Raw genomic sequence first — 17,356 nt, 5'->3', positions numbered from 1 at the left:
TCTCTTTTTAATTCTGGCTCCGATTAGCTATAGGATAGTATAGGAAGGCTCGCTTCAATATACTATAGAGCTCAATGTGTCAGTGCTTCATGTTAGCTGTGTAGTTGATCGTCTTTCTCTCTCTTTTGGTAAAAACGATATCTTTTCCCAATTTTTGTCACCGGTTCACGTTATTGAAAACAACTCATACAACAGCTGATTCAATCACGTTTAACACGCTCGTCTTAATTTGCATTTGCATTTCCCAGGCATTTCCTAAGCATCGCTCTTCGAAGATGAAAGTCACGATCAAAAGTGAGTATATTTTTAAAGAAACGTCAGTAAATTTTATCGCCGTCCAATTTATCTAATCTACTCCTGTAATTCCATTTAATTGCATAGAATTTTTAATAACAAGTTCGTGGTTATGACTAATATTTACAAATTTTCTTGGCCGCGAAGTATCCTTCACATAGATCAGCATCCCCATTCTTTCTTCAGGTTGGACAGGCGTCGCCATCTGGCGTTGGATCGCCAACGACGATAATTGCGGCATATGCAGGATGCCGTTTGACGCCAGCTGTCCGGATTGCAAGATTCCAGGAGACGATTGTCCGCTTGGTATTGTATTTCAATTCCATTATTTCATTTAAAAATATTAATCACGCCCACACGATAATTATTCGAAGATACAATTGAATTCTGAAATTTTTGTCTCCGTGATATTTTTTACTTAAATTGCCTAGACATTTTTAAAGAATTATTTAAAGAATTTATTTTTCTTTTTTATATAATTATTTTTATATATTTGATTTTTCATGTATTTATTTTTATATATTTATTTTTCATACATTTATTTTTATATATTTTTATATATTTTATTTATATTTTATTTATATTATATTTTATTTATATTTTATTATATTATATTTTATTTATATTATATATTATATTTATATTTATATTTATTTTATATTTATTTATATTACATTCATATTTTATTTTTGATATATGTTTCATTAAAATTGACTGAGGAGAAGCGTATATAAAATTGGATCGTTTATTTATGAAACAAAAAAGAATCAAGAAGAAATTTATTTCACGTGGTCTCGCGCAAAACCCCGAAACACGCATTATATGTAAAAGCGTGGGAAGCGCGTAGGGGGACGGATCCCTCTCTCGTAAAATGCCGCCGCGTGTCCGCGACGGCGCGCGATATCGATCGACGCGTGCCGGTCGGAGACAACGCGGCTGACACAAGGGCAGGCGCCCCGGCTGTCCTTCTTCCTCGCCCTCGCCCTCGTCCCGCAGTCCCTATCGCGTATCGATGCACGTACACGCGCAACAAACGCACCGTCCGTCCACAAACGCTCCCTCCCCGCCGCCAGGTGCGCGTTGCATCTCGTAATTCTGGCTCTCGACGGGCTGGCGCCGCTCGACGTCGACGAGAAATTAATTTAACGCGCGACCGACGTCGTTTCATCTCGCCGTTGCCTTGTTCCAGTTTGGGGGCAGTGCTCGCATTGTTTCCACATACACTGCATCATGAAGTGGCTGCACTCGCAGCAGACCAGCCACATCTGCCCGATGTGTCGCCAGGAGTGGAAGTTCAAGGAGTAACCGCCGACGCTTTCCGCACGGGCCCGCAGGTGTCAGCACGCAGCGAGCAATCAGGTAATAATGCGTGTCCAGCCTTCGACCCGGCTGACGAGACGTGGATATGTTGTATTGGATGATTTCATTCTTTTTTTTTTTAGGAGAAGGGCATGTTAATCTATAAAAGAGTCGTTAGATCAGATTCGCGCAAGCCGAATGTATGAACCTAAGTCTGTGAAAGGAAAGACAATTACAAGCACCTGCAGATGACAATGCGCTCATTAACGTCCATTCGTAAACACACGCTTCTTGAATCGATTCAGCACGCATATGTATATTCGATTCACTGAAAATTCAGTCCTAACGGGACTGGTAGATCGACTCGTGCGTCTTCCAAGAGAGAGTGTATCTATCCCGCTATAAATTTAGGACGTTATCAAGAAAAAAAGAACCCGTCCATCCGCTGACGATTAATTCCGCCTGCCGGACGACAACCCGACGTGCATTCTCGTACATAGTCGTGACTGGTGCAACCGGTTCGCAGTCATCACTCTTCACGGTTCTTCTATCGAGTCTTTGGAATTCTTATCTCAGCAGCGTACACGTAAATAATTTTTATAATTTCTTCTCGTTACATATAAGACATACGGACAACGTATCTCAGAAATCTTAGCGATAATAAGACTAGTGTGTGTATTTGTTGAATTTAAGGGCCACAATTTCCATCATATTTTTAACTCTGAATATTTCTAAACTTCCGCATTCTCTGCGAGAGGCAAACACGCTTCAGGTTCGAAAGGTTACCACGCGGCTATCGGAGCAACCGTATCTCTCTTTTCGTATCTGCACGCTGTAGATGACGCATTCGTTCGGCTCTCGTTGAATTATTAATAAGTCGTATTCAACGATACTGTCAGCGCTGTCAGCGTGTGTACGTTCCGTGTGTCGAGGATGTAACGTAATAGCGCGGCATAATCATTCTCTCGGCAGTGGTTACAATCGTCCGGGCCTCCTTTTTCGCTTTAATTGCGGGAACGCGCATTTTGCCGACATAATCGTGGGCGAGGAAACTCTGACATCTAATGGAACGCGGGGCGTGCGAATAAATAATAAAGAAAGTCGGAGCAACACCGTGCAATTTTATTTTTAACGCGGCGATTTTATTTCGCCCGTTTTGCGAGTCAATTTTATGTTCGCGTTTGTAAAAAGACTGAATTATTTATCACTACGGGAAGGAGAAAACTACGTGTTCCAGTCGATACGGTTAGATAAAGCGGTGGCCAAAGTACAGACTTTAACAGCAACACGCAAGTCACGTTTCAACTCCAATTCTCTTAACAATTGAAGAGTATTTGTCTAACACTAGTTTAGTATCAGATATATTACCGTAAACGTTGGAAGGAAAGAATTGTTAATAGTGTTTGCGATATAATATTTTGTTATTCGGCATCTTAAAAGGCTTCTAAAAGCAAAGATATTGAATTATGTAATGTGCATGATGCAAACACAGAGAAAAATGTATACTGTATTCAAGTAAATATTATTTATTTTAAGTATATCATAAGTTTGTATATCCGCAAATATATCATAAGTTCATCACAAGCATTAAGTTTAATTGAATATATTCTGAATTTTAGTAAGTGCAGTATTTTAGTCAAGAATATTAAATTAAAACAAAAATTTGGTTTGCTTACTACATAAAGTAAATTTGATTTTTCTTCGATACAACTTTACAGTCACTTCGATACAATATTCTTGAAGAGAAAATAAATTCTTCTTTTGAATACATGATAATGAGATTTTCCAACACTTGTGATGAGTATATTTTAAGACTATTATCAAGAATATATTCTTTGTTGAAGAAAACTATTACTTAAAAAAAGAAAAATAAACCGAATAATCGTTTTTCTTGGCAGTAGAATATTTTTCTCTGTGTATATATATGTATAATATATGTTATAAAGACATTTTCTTTAAGACGTCAATTTAACAAACAGTTTACTGGCATCGTATTCGAAACACATATCACGAGAAAGCCCATGACACAGTTTCGAAATTATTTTGGCGATCGCATTTTAATAGTATAACCGATAGACGGGATTCGTCTACGAGCGACACGGAGATATATACTCACGATCCGATTTTGACCGGTCTAGGGACCGTGGGGATGCTAATTTGCATTTTATCGGCGGGAGATCGGCCGCAAAAGTGGAACAGCCGGGCTTTTTACCTGAGCCAGAGCGAAACAGAGTGTGAATAAATTCCGAGCCCGCGTTTTCCCGGCCGGCCGACGTGCCACTTTGGCCTTAATTGCGTCGTGAATGGGCGGGCGGGATAAACGCGCGGCGATCGCGCGCTGATAGCGCGTATCGCGCCGCGACGTCATCCCACATAGCACGCGAGTTTCTAGGATCGAGAAACTTATCCGGAGGAAAGTTGCATCGAGCGACGGTTGTGGAGATGTAATTTCATATCCTGAACGAAACGTGTATTTTTACACAAAAATCCATAAGCAGACGTTGTCGTTAAAATTGATTAAACTATGTATTATACGGAACAATAATATTTATTGAAATTTTGCACGTATATCACATATTTGCAAAATATTCCGACATATTGAATATACATGTGTACAATTTTTAGATTAGTTTTGAAAAATATATTACGTATAAAAATATATCTCGTAAAATAATTTATAAATTTAACCAGAGAGAGGAAATTTGTACAGAGTATTTTTTAATTATATCACAAAGCTATTCTGAAGATATCCGAGCGCACGCTTTTGAGAACATGCTATTATAATCTTTTATGAATATCTTTAATGAACGAAATATCGCATTAAATTCTATCATAAAGTGATATCAAAAGGAGAAAAGGTAATACGAAGTAAACTAAAATCTTTCTAGATTCTAGCGATTATACTTTACAGAAGCTTTACAGAGGACTGATGCAGCAAATTAACTAATTAAATGTGATAACGACAAAAGTGACAAATAACTAGATACTAATGAAAAGAGGACGCTAAAGACCATTAATATCAAAGAAATTAATAGCACCATTGAATGAGACTTCGCTTCTGAAAATCCTCTATATAAAATCACGGAGTCGAAAATAAACTCGAGGCTTTAAGGCGGAGAATCGCTTCGTTATGACAAATTACGCGAATCAGGGCTAATCTCGTCCATCTTCCGCAATCTTTGAGCATCGGCGAGAGAGGAAGGAATCAGCGAAAGCTAAAAATGTCGCACCAAGCTACGGCACTGGAGAACGGACCTCAGTTCTCGAGGGGCTCATCGCGAGACGGAGGGGACCTAATGGGTCCCTTCCCTTTTCTCCGTCTCGCTCCGTTCGTCACTTCCTTCGATAATCCTTCTCCTTCTCCTCCCTCCTCCCGTCCCAGCGTCTCCTCGTCCGCTACGGGTTACTCTCTCACGCGATACCGCGTTACATGTACATCTACATCCGATGGAGGTAGCGAGACGGACCCCGGAGATGGTTGGCCCCGACTCCGGGGACTCCGCGTTTCATAACACGTGACTCCTAGTTCTTTTAATTAGTGTTAATTGCGCGATGACTTTGTTTTCATCCCGATATCTTTTCGCATGCGCGCATTGTTCTTGTATTTCACGAGTATTTTTTTAATTTACATTTGTATTTTTTATTTATTTTTTTTTTATTAAATATTATGACTATGAAAATCAGAAATAAACGCTCGATGAGACTGTTTGCTCCGAATTCTGGAAAGTTTACGTTTTTCGGAAATCGCCACTGCGTCCGCATCGAAGCGAATAATGCGCTTTCGAAATGAACGCATTCGCGGATAATTAACACCTGCGCTTAATATGATGTAAAGTGAAGAAACGGTAGGACGGAGACCGTGAAGTATAACGTGAATCTCGTAATTTAATCGAAACGTCGTGGCGAAATCGGCTTACATAAACTCAAGTAATCTCGAACAAAGATATATTTAATTGCGATTCACCAAACGCATAAAGCATCTCGCCGTATGTAAACGAAGAGTGCTCCTAATCCATCTTGTCGTCATCAATTATTATATCGATGATATAACATGATATAATAATTGATAATAAATTACAAATTATGTACAAAATATTGATGTAAAGCTGTATAATAATTTCTTAACATTTTGATTCTTAATCATATGAATTGGATGAAATCTTTTCAGAGTCAAAGTTTTCATTTTGAATAATTCGAGGATCATACATGTCGTGAATTTGAAGAAAGATATCATAAAGAAGCCAACATCGGAGAAGAAACTTCAGTGCCTCAGCAAAGTTGTTAGAAAGTGCGCGACCGCGACTTTCCGCAAAACTTAGAACCGATAATCGCTCTTGCCCTCCCAGATCCCCCGCTTTTACGTAATATGCCGAGCGGTTTAAGCGCTCCGCATTTTTCCTGTCGGACCGAGAACACTCGTACAACATCAGCGCGATCAGTGCGCTAAGAGATCGCTGCGAGACCGCGTTGAACCCTCGTCATCTACGACCGCGGGTCCTCCTTACATTTACCTCTGCTCTGTTGCCTCTCACGTTGCCTTGTACATAGACACAGACACGCTCACCCACTCGCCAACTCGCACATTCGCTTATTCACGCACACACATACACACGCAACAGGCCGTACATGCGTTGACTACCTGACGAGAACTCGAGCTCGGCCAGTCACGTGGCCACTGATCGCGAAGGATGTTTGTGGGATCGCAAAGTCAGTCTGCGGCGGACGGCCTGTCGGGAAAGAGAGGATAGAGGCAGCGCGATCAGGTGGAAGAGAAGGAGGAACAAAGCGGAGAAGGAGATACTGGATCGGGGATATTGCCTAAGGTCTTCGTTGCTCTAGCTCTATCTGTCCGAAGGCTTTCGGAGCGCCTTGTTTCGGCTCGTTCTTTGTGATTTCGCGAAATATACGCGTAATCGATAGTTGGAAGAATCTTCGTAGACTCGATCGAAAGAGGAATTTCTCATATTTGGAGCACGCGAGGGAAGGAAACTCCTCCTACAACATGTTAGGATATCATTATGAGGAAATTCACGCCAAAGGCAAGAATTAATGATTTAATGAATTAATTATTTGTGCATTAGAAAGTGAGTATCGCGTGGTATTTCGATGCACTGAAACGTGAAAGACGAAATGTGACGCCGAGCGAGACTCGGAAGTGAAGACGCGGATGAGATCGAAGACGAAGTGGTTGTCGAGTGTTTCCCATGATGAAGTTTTATTCGCTTCCTCGTGGATAATTAAAGAAGCTTAATCATCCAAACTACCGAATGGATTTTTTAACAGGACCCAAACAAATTTTTGACAGGAGGCAAATATAAAGAGGGATATCACTCTGGATTCGGAAGTCATCAGATTCTGCAAGTTCATGATAGCGAACATTTGCGGAAGCGGTATGCGGTAGAAAGTTTATTCGCGATAAACCAGATTGCGTTCGTAAAGAGCAGCGAGATTGCTGGAAAATCTATTTGTGTACACTCTTCATAAAAGGAAAGCACGAGCCATCGAGATAGGAAGAGCGAGTATCGAGACCGTAACAACATCTCGAAGATCAGCCGGAACGAAACTTGAGCGAAATAAATCTCCGATGGAAAATCGAATCCTATCTCCTATTCATCTTCTCTGGCGTAAAATCGGTTACCTGAGAATATCGACATTCCTACAGAATTGTATATAAAATTACTTCATCTCGCAAGACGACTCGTCGCGATTGCAATTCGTTGACGAACGAATGGAGATTTTAGGAAATTAAAACCGCGCATGTGAAACCCATTAACGAGCCAACTGCGTTCGCGATTTTCACGGGATTGTATGCAAAATCGCATCGGCGATATCGCGAGGCATCGGCACGATCGCGACCCGCTTACGAATAAAGAGGACGAGGTAGACTCGAGGGGAGAGAAACGAAAGAGAAGAGACGAAAAAGAAGGAAACGGTGAATCGACGGGTACGTGCGGCGAGATTGCGGTGATTTTGCTGGCGCAACAGTGTAAAAGCGTGTAGCTGCGTTGCACAACACTCTTGTCATTTCTGATCCGCATTCGACGTATATGCTCGTTCATGCGTTTTAAGCGAATGGAAATTCATGTCGCAAGACATGGCTTCGTAAACGATCCTCCTAGTTGATACATTTTAAAGAGGGTATCGCCACTTTATCTATTCGCAACCGCGATCGCGGATTCCTAAAACGAAATACTACTGTCGGAAATGGTGAATCAAGTTCTCAGAAATTTATTTATTTTTCTATCTTGAAGAGATGGTTAGATATCTTGCGACTCGTGAAACACTTAACGGGGAAAGTTTATGAGGCATATAAAACACTTTGCTTACCAAGAATTTCATATCTCTTTCACATTTATAACTGATAAGGATGATGATAAACGCATCAACTCTTATCTCGGAAATATGTTTTTTTACCAGAAAGCAGTTTTCATCGCCAGGTGAAGGTGCCTCGCATTACTATTGACATTTAGTGGAGTGATAGTACGCATATTTTTATGAAATTGCATCAGGAACGTATGCAATTAGTTGGTTCGAAAACTAAAATATAGTTGCCAATCATGGAACTATCTTCTATTTAATCTTATTATGAAGTCATTTTATAATGACACTTCACATTATGAAGTGCTGTATATCTTTGTAGCATAACATTTGTAAGCTATCGCTAATATTACGAATGACGCAAAACCAACAGAACGCAGTTAATCGACGTTAAAGTGTTTTTCATTACGAATGCAACGCTAACATTTCGTATTTTCGAGGTGCTAGGTATACTTTCGCACACATAAGCGTGTCGCCAACGAGAATGAGCGGTTAGGCGATCCGAAAAACGTGCGGAATGCAGTTGGCAACCAGTCAGAGGCCTCACCCGCCTCCGGTGCCACCTCGACCGAGTCGGCAGGTGGTTGCCGAGGCCCTTAAGAGGTCGCCAAGGCCGCCCTGTCCTACTAGACAGGCACCACCGCCGCCGAACACGAAGCCCTGGAGATCCAATCAACAACAAACGCAACCGCAGCAACAGGTGGACCCAACACCTGGTGGCCGCACGATCGTTTATGAGTCCATCAAGGAGGATTGCAAGGACGAGAGCACACCCGATGATACGCGAGATCGCAAGCAAGCGCGAAATACCGAGGACAATGGATCAGAGAACGCAGGCAAGGTCCCTCCTTCTCAGGAACATCGCGAGATCTATACGAATGCTAGCTCAGGGAAGCCTTATCCCACGGGAAACATCCCGGCGAACGTCGTGAGGAAGCGCAACAGTCTGACTGAGGATCAACGGCCTCAACATAGACCGGAGACTCGAAGAAACTCCCGCGGAAAGGATCCGATCGATCTATCGGACTATCGAGGACGATGCAGGGGTTCGTCCGATAAGGATCAACAGAAGGAAAATAGCGTTGTCGCGACGGAGAGAGTCGAGGAGACGTTGACGATGAAGCTACCGGCAGCTATCAGGACTGTCAACGTGTCCTTGGAAGACGGGCATCATTCCTCGTTCTCTAGTCCGGATTCCGCGGATAGGCAAGTCACGGTGAGTCACCCGGAAAAATGCAACGGCAGTCCTGAGAGAGAGGAGGACGAGGAGCAGGTTGGGTCGACGCCCACGTGCGGATCGTGCCCTGTTGAGCAGCAGCAGCAGAAACAGCATCGGGAAATTTTCTCGGCGAAGGGAAAGGCTGCCGAGAATGATGACGCTGAGGCTGTATCCTCGATCGAGAAATCGACAAGCGTCCCGAGCGTTGACCGCGCCGCCACCACGGTGCTCGTCATGGACGAACCAGAGCGTAAAATCGCGCTTAGCGATCATGAGGACAATAACGACGATGATAACGACGGCGACAACAACATCCATCGACAAGACTGGTTGGAGGCGGGAGTCCATTACTCTTCCACGCAGATCACTTTACACGGAGATGACATTGTCGACGGGGATCGTATCAATGGTTACGATCATCGCGAAGAGGAAAGAATCACTGATCTTGATTTTATCAGGTAGACCATAATTGTGACAAAAAATCGCTCGAATATCTACAGAACAGGTCATTGAGTTATTTATAAATTTATGCTAATAATGAGATATTATATAAAAAATGGGGCTATTTTTTTCATTCGCCAAATGGTGATGGACTTGAAATCTTTTAATTGGAAATAAATTGTTTTTTTAAGAAACTATGCTCATAATGTAAGATCTAAGGCTTCTTGTTCAATTTTATATGGATTTTTTATTTGGAGCATTTTGCGTTTATACAATAACATAAAGATTATATTATGTGGAAAAAATTAATTATTTTTTAAGAATAAAATATTGCTTTGAACAATTAATTTAAATGTTTCGAATTTTTTAAAAATTTTTATTAAAATGTTTAAGATAGATTTTTCAAGCGATTTGACAATATGACATTTTTATTCTGCGTGTGATATGACTAATAAAGCATTATTGAAATATATTAATTATATTATCGATGCTAACATATTATATAATAATTATCGAGGAGTAATGGATGCTAACGTATTAATTATTGAGGAGCGATAGCTGCAGAGAGAATCATTGTTACCGTGTGCGTTGATCTGGATTCAATGATTTAGCCGCTTTCTCGCGTTTCGCGATAAATGTGTTGACGGGCTACAAAATCTGATCGTTCGTCAGTGTAACTAATATTTAAAAAAATTCATTTTTTTTCTTATTATCTCAGGTATGTTTCGAATCGCTCTTGATTTTCGTCATCAAATTCTGACAAACTAAAAAATACACTTGACATTTTGATATTAGAAATAATATATAACGCACGCAAATATATACAAAATAATTATACAAAATTTAATAAATATTACGATAAAAAAGAAGGGAAGAAAAAATATATTTTTCCCTTCTCCTTAATTGTTTATTGATATTTATTATATATATTATTTTCGAAAAATAAATACGAATAATATATAAATATTTTCTTGCACTATAAAGAATTTATTAACAATTAAATTAAATTAATTAATTGCAGTTTTTATCAAGTACTAAACTAATATATCGCTATCTGTGTTTATCAAATTGATATTGCACTTGTCGATGCATCAAATCAATTTCATCTCTACATGTGGAAAATAAAACGAAACAGACAGGTCGCAAAACCAATTCGAATATCGATAAGAGTGAGTACATATTTGTGCGATATACACGCGATGATGATAACCGCAGGGTAAAGTGAGTCATTCACAAAATCCTCCGCCTTTCTGACCGCGGGCGACCGACACTCTCAAGACAGATCGATTTTTATTCCATAAAATGATCGTGTAACGGTATCTCCGTTTCCTGCGGCCTCCATCATATTTTGCCTTTGGCAATTTACAGGAAAGAATATTCGACTTCTCTCTCTCTCTCTCTCTCCTCTCTCCTCTTCTTCTCTCTCTATTTCTCGCAAAAGTTTTTTCCATATACAACTACTAAATCTATTTCCCTCAAGAATTTCTGTTTTTATCAATAATTTATAAATTTGTCACGGGTCAGAAAACAAGGTTGAATTTAAAATAAAATATATATTTTTTGTGATATAATATATATGTACAATTATATATAAAATATCAACAAAAAATAAGCTTAAATTTAAATTAAAATATCTTTTATGATATAATGCAATTAAAATATCTTTTACAATATAATAATTAATTTATTGATAAATTATACATATTTGCGGGTTTATTTTTAATTATAAATATATTTAATCATCAGAAAATTGTAGTTATTTATTTTATTACTGGAGACTTATTGCATTATCCTATTTATCGAAAGATAAGCAAATTTGTGGCTACATTGATATAAAACTGACTTTTATACTAATTGGCATTACTAGCTCAAATGTAAATTCGTCGTTAAAAGTGAAACTTTGCGCTTTGTTTCAGTATACAAGAAAGGATCGCGATGTCTTCCTTGCAAGGATTACCCCCGTTACCGAGGAGTCTGAGCGGTTTCAACCTGAGCGGACGCGGCGAGAGCGGCGAGCCACCTCCACCGCCCACGAGGTCGTCAAGTAAATCCCAAAGAGGCGGTAAACCGTCGTCATCGAGGCCATCGCCACCTGCCAGACAGCTCACCACCCTGGATACCCAGTTGGCAGTACTCAGGAGAGAAATGGTACTCTATTCGAGAATCGTTTGCGCGCGTTTTTTCTCTATCGCGCCTTCAACGCCCAGGAATGCGGTCTCGTTACGTCTGCTTGGGAAATGCAACCCTCTCGATGCTATTATATATTTCTTTGCGAAATACTTAACAGTTGTTGTGCGGACTTATGTAGAATATCGGCTACCAAATATTTTCTCATGATGATTTTTATTTATGCATATTATTCTCTAATAGTTTTTTTCTTTTTACATATTATTTATTGAATAATTTACGAATGGGAAAGATATAAAAATTTGAATCTTTATTTCGTAATTTAACGCGCTAAAAGAAGGTTAACAATTTTTAAAAGAATATTGTTTATTGTTGTTTCAGACATAACAATTTAAATTAAAACATTCAATGTTTTTCTCAGTTCAATGTTTTTCTCATTTATCGAAGCGATTTTATTAGCGATTTAAATTAATGAAATACAAACATATATTAACCATTCGCACAAACAAGTTTAACACGTGACTTATTTTAGATGAGAGAAAGAGAAAAATAGAGAGAGAAAGAGAAAAAAACATTTAAAATTTTTTTACAAATAATGTTATAGACCTTGGTAGTTGAATAGCTGAAGCAATTAGTACAAAAACAAAAAAAAGATGGCTGGAATTCTTTGAGAACGACTGCGAAAATATTTAAACACCGCATTTTATGACGCGCAGCAGCATTCGAGATGCAGCAGCCGGTGAATTGTCGATGCTGTTCAAAGTGGTGTCTGAAATTGTGCATCCTCTAACACGGCAGCCATTAACTCCAATAGAAACCATTAGTCATCCGCTACGATGCGAAATATATTTACAAGCATGCGGGAAAATTCCACGCGTTCGCATGTAATAATACGCGTGATTTAAAAATAACTGTCGAGAGATTTCCGTTGTCACCGATCGTTGACGCTGAAGCGGAAACTGGCGTAGTTTATTCGAATCCCATTTTTTCGCGAAATAATTTGTGTCACTTGAATTCTTTAAATTTGACTCCTTTCATTTTTTCCATAACATATTTTTCAAATTATATTTTTTATTCCTTCCTTTTATGTCTTATTTAAATATCTTTCTTCTATTTTTCTTTTATTCTCTTTTGACTTTGATTTCTTTTTTATTTTTTATTATTGCCGACTGTTTTAATGTAAGCCTCACAATTCTCGCCACTCCTTATCCTTGATATTCTAGTGCGTCGTCAATCTGAGCACGTTTCGTGAACCGTCGTCATTTTCTATTTAGTCATTGTCCACCTTCTGCTTTTTTTTTCTTTCGATTCTTCCGCATTTGTTTGGACGACCCGACCGACCCGTTACCTCGAGGCCACGATCGCGTGTGAATAAATTGCGGAACGCGATGAGCGTATATTTTATGCGTGGGATCATAAGCAGCGAGGGAAATCATATCATAGCACGGTAGAGAGAATACTTATATCATACTCGTCATGTATATAGAGATTCTGCTATTTTAATGGATATATTACTTTGCAGATTTCTGTTTACGCAGCAGACCGAATATGCAAATTTACTATTTTAAATTCTCTTATGTCGAGTAACGATATCACGCGCAATTCGGGATTCTAAAAGATTATTTATTTCGATTAAAATTGCATCGTCATCGTCTACGAAATTTGTATCTCTAAATATGTCGTTAACGCGCCCACAATGTTTCTCATTATTATTTCATGAGGGCAAGATCCTTCGAGTGTCCTACTGACCCGACGATCTTGCAAATTACTGCTCGTTTCGTACAAAATTATTGCCACATCACATCGATCACATTCGCTTAGCATTCGCGGTCAATCTTTGCGAAATTAACTCTAACGGGACCTCGCGTAGAATTTCTCCGGAGGAAGAGAGGCATTCGCATGATAAGTGTTTTGTTGTCGTTCGCGCCAGCATCTCCTAAGTACCTAAGTTGAGCTAATAATCTAATAGTTATCCAGACCGCACGATATATGCGCATTGAAACAGCCGCTCCCACGCTACGTTTCCTCGGGCATGACTCTCGGTTCCTCCTTTTCCTCCCGGTGGCTCTCTTTCACCTTCGTTCTCTCTTCTGCTCCTCGTCGTAGTCCTTCTCCTTCCAGCTTCGTCTCTCCTTCATCGCGCTCTCCGCTCGCCACCACCTCTCGTATTCTTCTCAATCTTATTTTACGTCTCTCCTGTACTACGATTCTCTCTTCCTATCCGTTCCCACGGTCGCCGAGTCGCTTAGAAATGCGTCATTTCAATCCGTAAATCACGAGGTAACATTTACCTTGGTGACCGTATGGTAAAAGTGAACGCGCCTCGTGCCAGGTACATTGCAGATTCTAGATTGAGTCCTATGTGAAATTTCGCAACAATTCACGGATAAATAAATTAAAAAAGAGAAAAGAAAAATGATAATTTTAGTAATAAAGTAAATAAACAGTCTTTCCTTTTCTCCTTTTTTGAAATAAAATATTATACTTTTAATACAATTAATCTTTGATGCTAAAAAAATAAGCTTCGCGATAATTGCTTTCTTATTTAAAAAAATTACTACATCATTTTCCTATCTAACTCGCTATAACAATTTCAATTTGTTTTTTATCTTTGATTATCAACGTACTGATGTCGCAATAATTATTTTTATATCTACCAGTTTGGGCTGCGGCAACTCGACCTCTCTTTGCTCTCGCAACTGTGGTCCTTGAACGAGTCGATCCAAGAGTTTCGACAGTTGCTGCAGGAGCAGGAGGACCGAGCGCCTTCGCCATCGCCCAGCAGCGAAGAAGGAGACGATACATCCTACGGAACGCATCCGCCGCCACCTCCGAGAAGGCCTGCGCCCACGTTGCATCATCATCGACCGCCGCGACCGCCCAGGCCACCCAGACCGTCGGCCAGCGACGAGTCGCCATCAAGCGAGGAGTACGGAGCCGTTTGACGTATCGTTACTGAGAGGAAGAAGTACTCGAGAAGGTCTCGATCCTCTCATCGCACCTAGAGCGGCGCGGGAACGCCGATATTTACGAGAAAAAATCTCGAAAGACTGATGTGAAAAAACAAAAATTGCGACGATGGGCATTTCGATTTCCTATCGGCGATCAAGACTTGCGTGTGATGTAATATTCAATTGCGAACTACTAATTCCTAAAGGTACCTGCAACGTTACTCGTCGGGCTGCTCAAGATTGCGATTTAGGACGATTCTCTCTCTTTAATTCGCAATTGGGGTCGACTCAATCATTTGAGAGAAATCATACCCGGTAAATAAATCGCGATTGCGTGCGCGCGAACAGTGTTGTCTACCTAGAGAAGGTGTCGCTTCTCTCATAAGTCGTTGCTTGAAGAAGCTTCGTAATGACGCTGATCTATGACGTTGCTTTAGCATGGAAGAAGGACTTGTAATCGACCCGATGGTAAAAAACTATAGCTGTTATTGCGGAGATTGTTTTGCGTATGCATAATAATTGCTTCGCAATCTAAGGAAGAGTGTTGATTTGTCAATTTGCAATAACCGACGACATTCCGCAGATGTCGCATTTTCTAGATAAAAGAAGGATTCGATTGCCACGAGCGAGAGAGCTAATTTAAGCTCGCTGCTCTTCTCTCTATTTGTGATAGTGCTCGAAGGGGCCTTTGATTAATGATAATCACAACCATATTTGTGCAGATTAAGATTCGAGACTGCTCCGCCACGAAGCGACCATAACAGATCCGAGCCCGTTGCACCACGATTCTTTGGTGTTATAGTCCGATTCACTGACATCATTTAGCTAGAAAATGACTAATGAAGGAATCGGTGTTCTCTTTCATGTTTTTATACTGTTATGCTCATCATGTAAAGTTCATTCTCGTTGTTGATATTCTCGGGTTACCTGCGCAACTAGATCTACCGTGAGAAAGAAAGAAAAATTTAATATCTTTGAAAAATATAACTAGAGCAGGATTTCTATAAACACTCGATTTTTCATTATAAGTTTTATATCTTTTAGCATTTTTTTCTGTGACGCCTCAATCCGTCGAATTTTCCTGCGTATGGTATTTCGAAAAATTAGTGTTACCAATGTTTTGCAGCGCCCTTTCGCGTAGATTAGCACGAACTATATGTAAAGATACGATGTAAGACTATGCAATAAATAAAACTTAATTTAAATATATTCTGTCACATAATTACAATCTTTCCTTATTTGTACACCGTTATTCTGTCATAGATAATGATCGAGTGCATCTACTTATATGCTACATATATGCAAATTGCGTCTCGCTCTGAGATACAATCAACGACAGGGTGTGTACGGAAATAAATGGTGCAATAGCAGGTCAGCGAGGATGAAGAAATCTCGGCTGCATGGAAGTCTTCGTCTTATACAAGATGTGATGCAATATATAATCTCTACTATACTATTTATTCTAATCATATGTTATTAAATATCTTTCCCATGTAGTTCTTAGTATTACGATATAAATGTAGCAAAATAACTTATATTTCAAGAATATATTTTTGCATATGTAAAAAAGATATAATTTGTTAAAAGAGATAATTTTGCACGATTAAGAAGAGCACCTAATCATATTTTTAACATTATTTACGTATTGTATGACTATAATAATTTTATATTTAGATTTATATTATTATTTAGATTTTTACTATTAATCTATTAATTGATTTATATCATTTGTACGAATAATATTTTATAAAGATATTTTTTTTTTAGAATTTTTAGAGTTTCTTAAAATCGCAACTCTTGGAATTTTAATTAGCCTCATTTCTTTTATCTAATATTTTCTTGATATTTTACAAATCTTTTCCATTTAATTTTCAGACTGAAAACTCTAGGAATTTTCCTCTTTTGCGCTTATTCGAAGTTTGAGAAAAAAGAAATGTGAAATCATGAAGGATCTGAGAATGATTTATCGGACATTATTAAAGAAATCTTATTAAAGTGACTTGGGAAGGCTTATTTGATAAATGCACTACTATAATTATTTTGACATGTTTAATCATTAAAAGTTTATCTCTTCATAAATACTTAAACGCACGTAAATTGGCGGTCAGATCTAATACAGATACTCATATGTAGATATGCACGCACACGGACACATACGCGGCACTCACAAATTATTCGTAATCGAATGCCGATCGATGAAACGTTTGCGATTCTACAATTACGGTGAATCTGTGGAATTGGAATTATTACTTAAGAATGTTCTCGATGAACGATTAAATTTTTGATAGGAAACAAAGTACATACAGCATTTTATCATAAATTCTTAAGTTTAGCGCCGATGACTCAGGAAGAAGCTTTTAAAGCATTTGCGGAGAAAATCATTGTCAGTCAAGCCAGCAAGATATTTTACAATCTGTAACGTCAAAAAATAGGAACTTGTAACCATTTTTTCTCGTTTTTATTCGCAAATGTTACATCACCGTGAAAGCGCATTTGTTATAAAACTGTTATTTTTATCGTTACGATCGTTATGCATAACGTTATTTCGTATAATAACACATTAGCCAACTTCGATGTTGATGGACTGACATTTGATAATTGATTGATTTTAGCGTCATCTTTGCTATTAACCGCAAAAATATGACGTTGCTAACTTAATTTCATAATCGGGTTGCGCGCATTTCCTCAACTTTTTCATGCTCTGCTT

At 39.0% G+C, this 17,356-nt stretch overlaps 1 protein-coding gene across 5 annotated transcripts; it reads left to right on the top strand.

Annotated features, from left to right (window-relative positions):
* The first annotated feature begins 40 nt into the window (after positions 1 to 40).
* On the top strand, positions 41 to 15,858 carry LOC145964260 (leucine repeat adapter protein 25). 5 transcript variants are annotated; one of them, XR_014436391.1, is made up of 5 exons: positions 41 to 128; positions 249 to 294; positions 481 to 600; positions 1,484 to 1,653; positions 11,488 to 11,616. XR_014436391.1 is itself a non-coding variant. In XM_083086810.1 (4 exons), exons 3-4 carry the CDS (start codon positions 11,507 to 11,509, stop codon positions 14,641 to 14,643), a joined length of 498 nt encoding a protein of 165 aa, XP_082942936.1. In that variant the 5' UTR covers positions 1,058 to 1,367; positions 1,484 to 1,653; positions 11,488 to 11,506; the 3' UTR covers positions 14,644 to 15,858. The 5 variants fall into 5 exon arrangements, 3 of the variants coding, with proteins under 3 accessions (XP_082942936.1, XP_082942934.1, XP_082942935.1); XR_014436390.1 differs by lacking the exon at positions 11,488 to 11,616 and adding an exon at positions 1,737 to 4,252; XM_083086810.1 differs by lacking the exons at positions 41 to 128; positions 249 to 294; positions 481 to 600 and adding exons at positions 1,058 to 1,367; positions 14,359 to 15,858 and having other exon boundaries at positions 11,488 to 11,719.
* Positions 15,859 to 17,356: the final 1,498 nt, after the last annotated feature.

Source organism: Camponotus vicinus, unplaced genomic scaffold, assembly GCF_025532165.1.
Source record: "Camponotus vicinus isolate PSW18456_S1 unplaced genomic scaffold, iyCamVici1.0 SCAF_13, whole genome shotgun sequence".
Lineage (NCBI taxonomy): Eukaryota > Metazoa > Arthropoda > Insecta > Hymenoptera > Formicidae > Camponotus > Camponotus vicinus.
This window is presented reverse-complemented; position numbering and strand designations above follow the sequence as displayed.

Bases quoted from the DNA above. Each gene is read 5' to 3' on its own strand.
- LOC145964260 (XM_083086808.1), top strand. From the start codon at position 8,429: ATGCAGTTGGCAACCAGTCAGAGGCCTCACCCGCCTCCGGTGCCACCT. The intron at 9,589-11,487 runs GTAGACCATAAT...GCTTTGTTTCAG, and splicing joins ACTGATCTTGATTTTATCAG to TATACAAGAAAGGATCGCGA. The intron at 11,720-14,358 runs GTACTCTATTCG...TATATCTACCAG, and splicing joins CAGTACTCAGGAGAGAAATG to TTTGGGCTGCGGCAACTCGA.